Source organism: Erythrolamprus reginae, chromosome 2 (genome assembly GCF_031021105.1).
Source record: "Erythrolamprus reginae isolate rEryReg1 chromosome 2, rEryReg1.hap1, whole genome shotgun sequence".
In the NCBI taxonomy this organism is placed as follows: Eukaryota; Metazoa; Chordata; class Lepidosauria; order Squamata; family Dipsadidae; genus Erythrolamprus; species Erythrolamprus reginae.
The window spans coordinates 155911824-155924105 of record NC_091951.1 but is presented as its reverse complement, the minus strand read 5'-3'; the positions used below and the strand labels follow the sequence as shown (position 1 = coordinate 155924105).

Sequence of the window (12282 nt, the reverse complement as noted above, 5' to 3'; positions counted from 1 at the left end):
AAAGTAAATAATCTATTTGAAATATCTTGTGTATATCAATCCAAGTTAATTCTCTATATTTTTTTCCCTTCAGGTCTTGGAAGAAGTTTGTAGAAAGCAGAATTTTAATGCTAATGAATATGATTTGAAGTAAGTCTTACTGCTTTATTTATTAATCAAATTTGTATGGCTGCCCATCTCACAAAAAGCTATTCTGGGTGATATACATTGAATAAAACACGAGATAAAAAACAACAGATAGAAAAGCATAAAAATTCACATCAAAAGATAAATATTATAAAAAACAAATGTACAAACCCTAGGCAGAGAGAGATCAGCCGCCCCGAGTCTGCGGAGAGGGGCGGCATACAAATCTAAATAAACATAAACATAAACATTAAGAATGCTCACTTGTGTGATGGAGCCATCTAGCCAAGTCTCTGGTTTTGTTGGCACCCCCCCAGACTTGGTCATATAGTCTGGTCTTTTGGAATGTCAAAAGGAGTGGGGCAGAACTATTTTTTGGGGGGGAGGGGGGATATTCCTTAACGCAGGCACCACAGTAGAAAGGGTACATTCCTGGTACCCACCAAATGTAGATAGTCCAATCCCATGTTTATAATGTTAAAATCGGCATCTTGAATTATACCTGAAAGCAGATTGGTAACCAATCAGATTGGCATTTTCCTCTTTCTTTGCCATTATTTTATAGGAAAAAACTTCTGAAAGTGTTTATAGTAGTAATTCCAAAGGTACTCCCTTTAGTTATCTGATTCTGAATCTGCATGTTTTCTAGATTGAGGTTTGACAGAAGTTAACTATTCATTATTATATCAAATTACAGCATATTGTACTATAATGGAAATTCATATCTTCTCTTTCTACTTACAGTAAGATAAACACATTCTAGTAGGGAGACCCCTCAATGCCTTAATAATTGAGATAATTTGGGTATAAAATTCTAAAATCTTTAAATTTAAATTTATTGGAGAACTTAATAACATAATAGGCAAATGACTGTTCATTATAACATTAATATTAATTATTATTAGTTAATAATTATTAAATACCAGTATCATAGTTGCCATATTGACTTGGTTATGTTTTTAAGAGAAAGTGGTGTTTATGAATATTTCCAAATATTATGGGTTCTAGCTGCAGAACAAATTCTGGAAATAGTTTGTACCTGATTCTCCTACTGGCTGGTATTTCAGATAACTTTATTTTGGTTGCTCAGCTGACACAATTAATTTCCCAGCCCCTTCATTTTTTTTTTAAGTGATCAGTGGGCATATACCCACACCCTAGTAGCTTAGCTTTATTTTCAATTGTCCATGGTTTTGGATGACATAACTGATTCCAAATTTGGCTTAGCATTCTTTGTAAATACACTGATTGATTGGTTCCGACATTGTGCTAAGTCATGGTTTGCCTAAACATGACTTGTTGAATAAACCATAACTGGTTAGAATCATTCAGCATTAATCCATAAACCTTTGGTGAATAAAATCTCAATACATGGCTTCATATACAATGAAATAAAGCACACTATCTTATGGCTTAGTATCATACAGTAGCTCCTCTATTCATACCACAAATGGGAACAGAATTTCTGTTGCTAAGTGATGCAGTTGTAAAGTGAGATTTGACATGCTCACATTGCTTGGTGGAAGCAGCCCTGGCACTGATTGTTATTAGCTGAGAACCCATCCTAATCTGGCAACAGGCAGCCCCAGAGTTGCATGGCTCCAGGGCTGCTTGTCATTCCCATTGATGACAGATGTGACATGGTTCTGGGGCTGTAAAAGTTAGCCCCTGAGCTGCAGTGCAAAGGCCAGCCTCCCAATTCAATGCAGGAGAATGACACAAAGGACATTTTTAGTGCATTACCTCTCTGGGGCTGCAAAATGTGGCCCCTGAGCCACAGCACAAAGCCCAGCAGTGCATTGCAAAGCCTTACACACCCCAACCCAGTTCCAGTCTCAGTCTTTTAAGGAAGGCACTGTGCGTGACCTGGAAGAAAGCCTCATGTGGCCAGTAGCTGCCTTGCAAAGGGCCATGGTAAATAGACCTCATCAGCAGGAGCAAGAAACAGTAAAGGTCAACTGGGGAGGGAAGCACAGGACTAGAGATCAGAAGAGTATAGATAGGGAGGAGATAGGCAGATGGGAAGTTGAAGTATCTCTGTGGTCATAATTGTGGGTAGGCTGTTTAAGTGTTCAAATTTTGATCAGATGTCCCTGATGCAAATAAGAGCCGAGGTGGCGCAGCAGGTAGAGTGCAGTACTGCAGGCCAATAAAGCTGACTGTAGATCTGCAGGTCAGCGGTTGAAATCTCATCACCAGCTCAAGGTTGACTCAGCCTTCCATCCTTCCGAGGTGGGTAAAATGAGGACCTGGATTGTGGGGGCAATATGTTGGCTCTGTTAAAAAGTGCTATTGCTAACATGTTGTAAGCCGCCCTGAGTCTAAGGAGAAGGGCAGCATAAAAAAAATTGAATCAATGAATGAATGAATAAATAAATAAATAAACAAACAAACAAACAAACAAATAAACAAACAAACCACAGGCGCCCTTTGTAAGTCTCTTCATTCATCACTGCCGTAATTTTAAACAGTCACTGGATGAGTGGCAATAAGTCTGAGATTATCTGAATGTAAATTTAGCATTTCTGACTAACTTCCATTTTAATCATTGTTTCCCCAAATAAGAGCTTATCCTTCTACTGAATTGATTGATATAATCGCTTTTAGAAATAATATATTGAAAAAAAATGATGCAGCTTCAGTGTAAAAACTTATTAACAGGCATGTATGTGTTGCAGATTTCAGAGGACCGTGCTGGATCTTTCTCTGCAGTGGAGATTTGCCAACCTACCCAACAATGCCAAATTGGAGATGGTGCCAATCTCTCGTAACAGAATAGGGATTGAAAATACAGTATGTATTTTTCCCTTTATTGTAACTTTATTTTTATTTATTATCAATGAATAAAGACTTAGATTTTTATTCGATAGCGATATGTTCCCCTCCCCCTTAGCAGGGATCCCTATTTACCTTATGGTAAATATATATATATGAATATAAATTATTTAAATGAAGTGTTATGCATTTTAAAATACTGTATAAGAACATTCTTTAAACTCTATAGAATATGCTGATTTATTTTTCATTTTTAGTTCCCTTCCTCCTTTTTCCGTTTATTAATACAGTTTAGTGTATTGCATTAATACATTAATACAAGAAGGAGAAAGAAAGGAATGGAGATAACATAGCAATAGCAGAATTTCAGTTTTTAAAAGAACATTCTACTATATTTCAAATATAATTGTGTTTTTATACAACCTGAAAACAAGCATGTGCAGTTTCTGCCAGTAGGTGGTATTAACAAACCTGGATGCTTGCATTGTAGTTTACTTATGTGAAAATTAGAAAATCTGACTGATTCTTGTGTTAATAGCACACAAATCATACTTTGCATTGACTTAAAACTTTGATTTATCTGGGAAAGAGCAAGTTAGCCCTTTTAAATTATCACTTTAAAAAAATGAATGGGTCTGTCCTGACTTGTTAATGAGAGAACACTGTCAAACAAGCATGTGCTGTTGTATGTGAATACCGCTGGGTTTCTCAATGTATTCTTAAATTCTGGGAACCTGATTCTTCAAGTAGGCTGCCTTTTTATGTATGGCAAATAATTATTAGTATCTTTTTATATCTAGAAGTGGGTAGATTTAATCATAAGCTGCTGTCTTGGAAGAACTATAACTGATCTTATTGAATATTTATTTAGAATATTATGTACCTTTGTTTTTGTTTCTAAATCTATCCTGTTCCCCCCAAAATAGGACATCCCTTGATAATGAGCCCAATTGGGCTTTTGAGTGCATGGGAATAAGCCAAAACATTTATTTTAGGGTTCAAAAAAATATAAGACATCTTATTTTGGGAAAAACATGGTAGTAGAATTATTTTTAAATAAAATAATAAAAAGTTTATTTCTAAATCTAGCTTTTAGAAATCACATATTTTTTTACATTCTAGTTGTGTTTTACAGGGAGAATCCAGCAGTGTGTTGAGTTTAAATTTCAGCATATAAAATAATATGAGTGAGAAATTCGGCACCCGGAGGGCATCTCGTCAGGCCTGGCAGGCGACATGGCCGCTGCAAGCCTGAGGGAGCAAAGGAGGGCGGCTGGGCAGTGGGACTACCACTGAGGGGGAGCTGTGGACGCTCCCCGCACCCGACCGTCCCACGCACGATCGGCCCAAGGTGGCCTCAGGAGAGAAGGGGGTGGCCGGTCCCCCCTCCACCTTCTCCAGGCCGCCGATCGTGGCTGAGCAGCTTGATTTTACCTCAGCTGCCTCATCTCCTAGCCGCCGCCCCGCTTCAAAGAAAAAAAAGCCTTGCAGCGGGAAAAGTAGCTCCTCGGGGAATCTCTGCCCACCGTTCCCAGGCATCAGGGAGGTCCGAGATGGGCTTTGCCTGAAAGCTCTCCCGCCGAGAGAATGAATGAAATCAGGACATGTAGGCAGGGTGACTTCACACATTAAGTATTAAACCAGATTCTGTTTAAACCCTGGTTTACTAACATCCCCCCTACCTCCTCCCCCGACCATTTGAGCAAGGAGCCGAGCTCGGAGTGGGCTTGGGCAACGGGTGCGATGAAAGCAGCCCCGTTCCCTCTGTAAGTGGGCAGGTAGAAGGGCTTCCTTCCAGGAAGGGCGCAGCTTAACGGTCTCCTCGAAGCGGATTTCTGCCTGTTTGTAAAGCTTTGTAAGAGCTTTTAGCTGGTGATTTCTCCATCCAGGAAAACTCTGGAATGGGGCCTTTTGTTCTGTCATTCTGCTTTCGTTTTGCCTCGGGGCCACTAAAGGAACATTTTGCACTTTCTTTGCTATTATTTCTGCCTGCAAGGTAGATCCAGAGGTGGGATGCTGGGGTAGAACGGTGATGCGTGCTTGCCCCTGTGGCTCTGGGTGCTGGCGGACAGGTAGCTGGTGGACAGGTAGCGAAATCACACTTGGACACATAGGTGCAGTGGCATCATTGCTCTGGACTCTGTTGGCGGTTGGAGCCATGGGGGAGGGCACGCGTCGCCGTTTCACCTTGGCAGCCCACCTCTGGGTAGATCTCATCATCCTCAGGATTTGACAGCCTTTTTTCTTGATCGCAAGTTGTGTAATGGTTGACATCTGAAAAGGGCCCAGGATGATGGATTTTTCAACCAAAAATTTACCGTTTAGCGGTGCTTAAAAATCTCTGTCTAGATGCTAAGAGTCAGACAAGCCTTTTCCGGATATTGCGCATAACTTAAATCTTACTAACTGTAAAAGGAAGTTTGATTTTTTTTGTTGTTGCTTTGATTCTGTCTAGTAGTTCTTTATGTGTCCTATTGGTGCAGTTCCTACCTTTCAAGACAGCTGAATATGCATCTAGGTCTTTGTGTCATGCAACATTTGCATGCACAAATGTCCTTTAAATCTATGAAATCATGTCCCTTTGGGTGTTATGTGAATTTTGTTTTATTAGTATGCTGTACAATGACAACAATTAAGTAATTAATATTTAGAACAACTTTTCTATGAATATTTGTGGTCTTGAATGCTGCAGTATTCTAATCTAAGAACAAACTTTAATTGTGTGCTTAACAATAATAGGACAGTTACTTGAAAAGTGCCTCCTATGCCTTGTATGTTTAATCTGGGATATTAATAATGTTTTATTCCTTCTATTTTATCATAACTGATAATTCCTAGCCCTGTTTCTGATTTTTGTTAGAGGTAATTTTTATTGAGTTATTGCAACACTTGAATAGTATGTATGTATGTATGTAGACTCAGGAGATAAGTAGCCCTTATAATTCTAGTTTTATTGGGTTTTTTAAATTGGATACCTTATTCTCATTCATTACTAAGTATCTTAAGGTAAAAGAAAATCTCTGATTGTTGCCAAATCCCAAATGAAACTTGATTTGAAAGAAGTGCCCATTCTTTTCAGATAAGAAATTGAAGCAAAAATTATATTTTTTTCTGGAGCAGCTGTTAGCAAAAAGGAACTGTGGAATTGGCTTTGTAAGCAATTAACTTTCATCTTGATTTCATTTTCACAAAATACATGTTCCTGTAGATCCCCCACTTGGTCTGCGAACAGTGTTTAAAGGTTGCATGAGATAAACTCATCTCAGCAGAACCTTTTCAAACTTCTGTAAACCTGAACTTTTGTGTGAAACTCACATCCAGAAGATAAAGTTTATGCTAATTTGGTTCCATCATGGGCTATTGGATGGAAAAAAGATAATTTAAGTAATACTGAAATGTTTGCTTTGAATGTTTTTGGCAATTGGTGGGTAATATTTCACAACTTTCACTTTTTGAAGTTTTAAAAATTGTTAAAGAGCCGGGGTGGCGTAGCAGGTAGAGTGCTGTAGTGCAGGCCACTGAAGCTGACTGTAGATCTGAAGGTCAGCGGTTCAAATCTCATCACCGGCTCAAGGTTGATTCAGCCTTCCATCCTTCCGAGGTGGGTAAAATGAGGACCCGAATTGTGGGGCAATATGCTGGCTCTGTTAAAAAGTGCTATTGCTAACTTGTTGTAAGCCGCCCTGAGTCTAAGGAGAAGGGCGGCATAAAAATAGAATAAATGAATGAATGAATGAATGAATATTGGAGGACTACAAATTCTATATTTCATCTTTTTGAGTACTTTTTCCTGGAGAAGCTCCTCCCAATCTCCTAAAAATACTCTCATCAGAGAAGAGAACTGAAAACTGGGTGGAAGCACAAACCCTAAGCAGATTGTTTCCCATAGTTTTCACACCTTAGCTCATCCAATTTAATTGAATATGTCACCTTTGGGAAAGCAGTATCAATAAGAGAAGAGTCAGGGAATTTGGTTTCCAGATGCACACTTAATTACTTTGGAACCATCTCAATATTGTTAATGTCATCCATAATAGCTTTGGATAAATGGAAAGTTTTCCAATACAGTATGTTTATTTCATCAGGCTCTTTTGTAGATGCTAGATCGCTAAACTTGAAGTCTGCACATTGTTCTTGGAATAAGGTCTTTGATTACAATAGATATAAATTCAAGATAAAACAGATTATGCTGTTAAATACTTACATGTACAGTTATAATTTCTTTAACTATACTATGACCATCATGGACCTGGTCCAATATATTCAAGGGCCAAACTTATGGGGGTAGGGGTGGAGACATCACATATTAGATCTTCTTTTCACTCTTTCTGGAGTCTTAATATCTTTCTTGTGACAACCAAAACTGTTCCAAGGCATTATAAAATGGTACTAACAGGTCTTGATTCTATCTCTGTTAAGGCAACCTAGGACTGTGTTAGCTTCCTAAGGACAGTCTTGGGATAACCCTAAAGGATGTCCTTCTGACAGTCTCAAAATGGGTGAACAGTGCAGTCAGGCGGTAGGGAAAGCAAGTAGGATGCTTGGTTGCATAGCTAGAGTATAACAAGCAGGAAGAGGGAGATTATGATCCCGCTATATAGAATGCTGGTGAGACCACATTTGGAATACTGTGTTCAGTTCTGGAGACCTCACCTACAAAAAGATATTGACAAAATTGAACGGGTCCAAAGACCCGTCTATTACATCTCTTATTGATTGATTTGATTTGATTTGTATGCTGCCCCTCTCCAAGGACTTGGGGCGGCTCACAATATAACAAAACAATATACAATATACATATCTAAAAAATAGAAACATAGAAACATAGAAGTCTGACGGCAGAAAAAGACCTCATGGTCCATCTAGTCTGCCCTTATACTATTTTCTGTATTTTATCTTAGGATGGATATATGTTTATCCCAGGCATGTTTAAATTCAGTTACTGTGGATTTATCTACCACATCTGCTGGAAGTTTGTTCCAAGGATCTACTACTCTTTCAGTAAAATAATATTTTCTCATGTTGCTTTTGATCTTTCCCCCAACTAACTTCAGATTGTGTCCCCTTGTTCTTGTGTTCACTTTCCTATTAAAAACACTTCCCTCCTGGACCTTATTTAACCCTTTAATATATTTAAATGTTTCGATCATGTCCCCCCTTTTCCTTCTGTCCTCCAGACTATACAGATTGAGTTCATTAAGTCTTTCCTGATACGTTTTATGCTTAAGACCTTCCACCATTCTTGTAGCCCGTCTTTGGACCCGTTCAATTTTGTCAATATCTTTTTGTAGGTGAGGTCTCCAGAACTGAACACAGTATTCCAAATGTGGTCTCACCATCATTCTATATAGCGGGATCATAATCTCCCTCTTCCTGCTTGTTATACCTCTAGCTATGCAGCCAAGCATCCTACTTGCTTTCCCTACCGCCTGACTGCACTGTTCACCCATTTTGAGACTGTCAGAAATCACTACCCCTAAATCCTTTTCTTTTGAAGTATTTGCCAACACTGAACTGCCAATACAATACTCAGATTGAGGATTCCTTTTCCCCAAGTGCATTATTTTACATTTGGAAACATTAAACTGCAGTTTCCATTGCTTAGACCATTTATCTAGTAAAGCTAAATCATTTACCATATTACAGACGCCTCCAGGAATATCAACCCTATTGCACACTTTAGAGTCATCGGCAAATAGGCAAACCTTCCCTACCAAACCTTCCCCTATGTCACTCACAAATATATTAAAAAGAATAGGACCCAGAACAGATCCTTGTGGCACACCGCTTGTAACCTGACTCTGCTCAGAATACTCGCCATTAACAATAACTCTCTGATGTCTACGCTTCAGCCAGCTGCAAATCCATTGAACTATCCAGGGATTAAGTCCAATCTTCACTAATTTATCTATCAGCTCTTTATGTGGAACCGTATCAAAGGCTTTGCTGAAGTCCAGGTAGGCAATATCCACGGCACCACCTTCATCCAACACCTTTGTGACATAGTCAAAGAAATCAATGAGATTAGTCTGACATGATTTGCCTTCAGTAAAGCCATGCTGATTTGGGTCTAATAAGTTATTGTTTTTTAGGTGCTGATTTATCCTCTTTTTGAGTAGAGTCTCCATCATTTTAACTACAACTGATGTCAAGCTAACTGGCCTGTAGTTACCAGTTACCAAATCCAATTAATATAGCTAAAAAACTTTAAAAACTCTAATAACATTTAAAATCATTCCTTCCCATTCACACAGCGAGACATACTACACTCGTCGGCTAGAGGGTTGGGGTTTAATAGCCCCAAGCCTGGCGGCACAGATAGGTCTTTAAACTTCTACGGAAGGCGAGGATGGTGGGGGCAGTGCGAATCTCTGGGGAGAGCTGATTCCAGGCCAGGCCCCCACAGAGAAGGCTCTTCCCCTTGTCTAGTTGACGGGACCTGGAGAAGGCCGACTCTCTTGCGCCTAACCAGTCACTGGGACTCATGCTGCAGAAGGCGGTCCCGGAGGTAATCTGGTCCGATGCCATGTAGGTCTTTATAGGTCATAACCAACACTTTGAATTTTGTCCAGAAACCAGTCGGCAATCAATGCAGTCCGCGGAGTCCTGGAGAAATATGGGTGTGCCTTGGAAGGCCCATAACTGCTCTCACGGCTGCATTCTGGATGATTTGAAGTTTCTGAACACTCTTCAAAGATAGCCCCTTAGTCGAACCTCGAGGTGATAAGGGCATGAGTGATTGTGAGTAGAGACTCCCTGTCCAGAAAGGGCCGCAACTTGTGCACCAGGCGAACCTGGCCGAACACTCCCCTCACCACAGCTGCAAGATGATGGTCCAATGTCAGCTGTGGATCGAGGAGGACACCCAAGTTGCAGACCCTCTCTGAGGGAGTCAAAAGTCCCCCCCCTCCCCGAGTGATGGACGGACAGATGGATGTGTCTTTGGGAGGCAGAACCCACAGCCACTCTGTCTTTTCGGGATTGAGTTTGAGCCTGTTACCATCCATCCAAACCCTAACAGCCTCCAGTCACTGGCACATCACTTCCACTGCTTCACTGAGTGAACATGTGGTGGTGATGTATAGCTGATTATCATCAGCATACTGATGACAACTCACCCCATGCCCTCAGATGATCTCACCCAGTGGTTTCATGTAGATATTAAATTACAGGGGGGAGAGGACTGACCCCTGAGGAACTCCACAAGGGAGAGACCTAGGAGTCGACGTCTGACCCCCCACTAACACCGACTGCGACTGGCCAGAGAGGTAGGAGGATAACTACCGTAAGGCGGTGCCTCCCACTCCCAACCCCTCCAGTCGGCACAGAAGGATACCATGGTCGATGGTATCAAAAGCCACTGAGAGGTCAAAGAACACCAGGATAGAGGATAAACTCCTATCCCGGGCCTGCTAGAGATCATCCATCAGTGCGACCAAAGCAGTTTCTATGCTGTAGCCAGGCCTGAATCCTGGCTGTTGAGGGCCTAGATAATCGGCTTCATCCAAGGACTGGATTACATTATCCAGTACCCCCCAAATGCCAGAGAAACAGGAAAATGAAGAAAAAAGTAATATTCTAATTAAGGCTGGTAGGACAAGCAACCACAGTTCAACGGCCAATAAACTTTACTCCCTTATTCGCTGATAATGTTACCTACTCTGGTAATAAAATATCTCCGGGAAGAAAAAAAAGTTCAGAGAATACAAGAAACCAGTAATTAATGTTATTAGCTGTATCAACCACACAAAGAAAGAAAATGTTAAATATCTGGATCTTCTTTACATTTCTTATATCAGAATATCTTCCCTTGGATATAGCTTTTTAAACTCATGTTTAAACTCATGTATGTATATTATCCTGGCTGGATAGACTGCAATTATATGGTGAAATATAAGGATGAATATAGCCCTCCAGGAGTCTTGTACATTTTTATAGATTGGTTTTATTTAGAAATGTGCAACACAAATGTAATTTTAAATTTACTCCAGAAACTTTCTGGCTTTTGAACTATTTGTAAGATAGTGAAAGGTGAAAGTCCTGTATTGACGATGGAAAGGACAGGCAATAATTTACCTATTAATCAGTCTTGGTTTCCCATCGTTGTAAACTTATAAATTGACTTTTAAAAATTTTTTGGATTAAGTTTTAATATATAGTTTGAAATGTCTGTAAAGTTTTAGTTGCTTAAGTGTGTATTTGTGACATTCTTGGCTTTATACTTTTGCCTAAAAACTGATGTAATTGGCAGAGTAGATTTCTGGGCAAGCATCTTGTGGTCTAGTGATGTCAGCTGTCAACACTTTTATAGAGCCAACAATAATCTGAAAGCTGTTCTAGGGCAGGGAAGGCATTGGGCTAGCCTTATTAGTGAAGGATGCAAGTACTTTAGTCCTTCTGAGTGGTGACTAACTTGATGCTGTGTTTCCCATGAGCATCGGATAGCTTCTAGCAAGTCGCTCTCTTGGCTGTCCTATAAGAATGACATCAAAAACATCCTGCCAGCAAAAACAGGGCGCATGTGAAATTTTGTGGCAGCTAGGGTGTACTTTGAAAACTCTTGTCAACATTTTAGAAATAAAATTTTCTTTTCTTTTTCTTCAGATCCTTGAATTATTTCATGATGAACATTATTTGCGTAATAATACCCAATTATAATGTCTTCCTTTTAGATTTACTAGATGTTTTAAATAATTTTATTTAAAACACCAAATTGACTCAGAATTAAAACCCAGGATGCAAATGTACTGTTCTGTTTGCATAGGAATTGCGACTTGTTCCTGAATATTTGTAAGGGGCCTATACTGTATATATTTTATAGCTTAGAATTTCTGACTTAATTTGTTAGCGTCAAGGTGGATCCTCTATTAGTTGCTGTGTTGAGCTGTATAATTAATCAACCTCATCTTGTACAGCCAATGATAAGGAGTATAACATAAATGTTATTGAAAAAGGGAAAAATTACATTCTTAATATTTTTTTGTTGAAACAGAACAAAAACCAGTATGTCCAAATTAGTGTATCCTCAAAGGTAGCAGACATATCATATTTTTCAGAGTACAAGACACACCTTCCCCCCCAAAAATGGTGGAAATGTCGGTGCATCTTATACACCAAATGCAGCCATTTTTGGCCTGTTGAGGCCCCGCCCCCAGTATCTCATTTTTGCAAAACATGGACCTGTTGTTCGCAAAAATGGGATGTGCAGAGGGTTTGGGAGGCTGCAGAGTGCTTCTGGAGGCTGGAGGAAGACAAAAACACCCCTGCTTTTGCGAAAAGGTGGGTGAAATTTTTTTTGCAAAAAGGGGTGTTTTTCACAAAAACGGGCATTTTTGCCTTCCACCAGTCCCCAAGAGCACTCTGTAGACTTCTCAGACCCTC

The 12282-nt window shown here is 39.8% G+C and overlaps 1 protein-coding gene across 6 annotated transcripts in view; it reads left to right on the top strand.

Moving 5' to 3' along the window:
* Positions 1-12282, top strand: part of ASPSCR1 (ASPSCR1 tether for SLC2A4, UBX domain containing) — a 108796-nt gene that overhangs the window by 4231 nt on the left and 92283 nt on the right. For all 6 annotated transcript variants that reach the window (XM_070740127.1, XM_070740128.1, XM_070740126.1 and 3 more), the window contains exons 2-3: positions 74-129; positions 2805-2919. In XM_070740127.1, coding sequence (XP_070596228.1) covers positions 74-129; positions 2805-2919 — 171 coding nt within the window. The remainder of the gene's footprint in view (positions 1-73; positions 130-2804; positions 2920-12282) is intronic.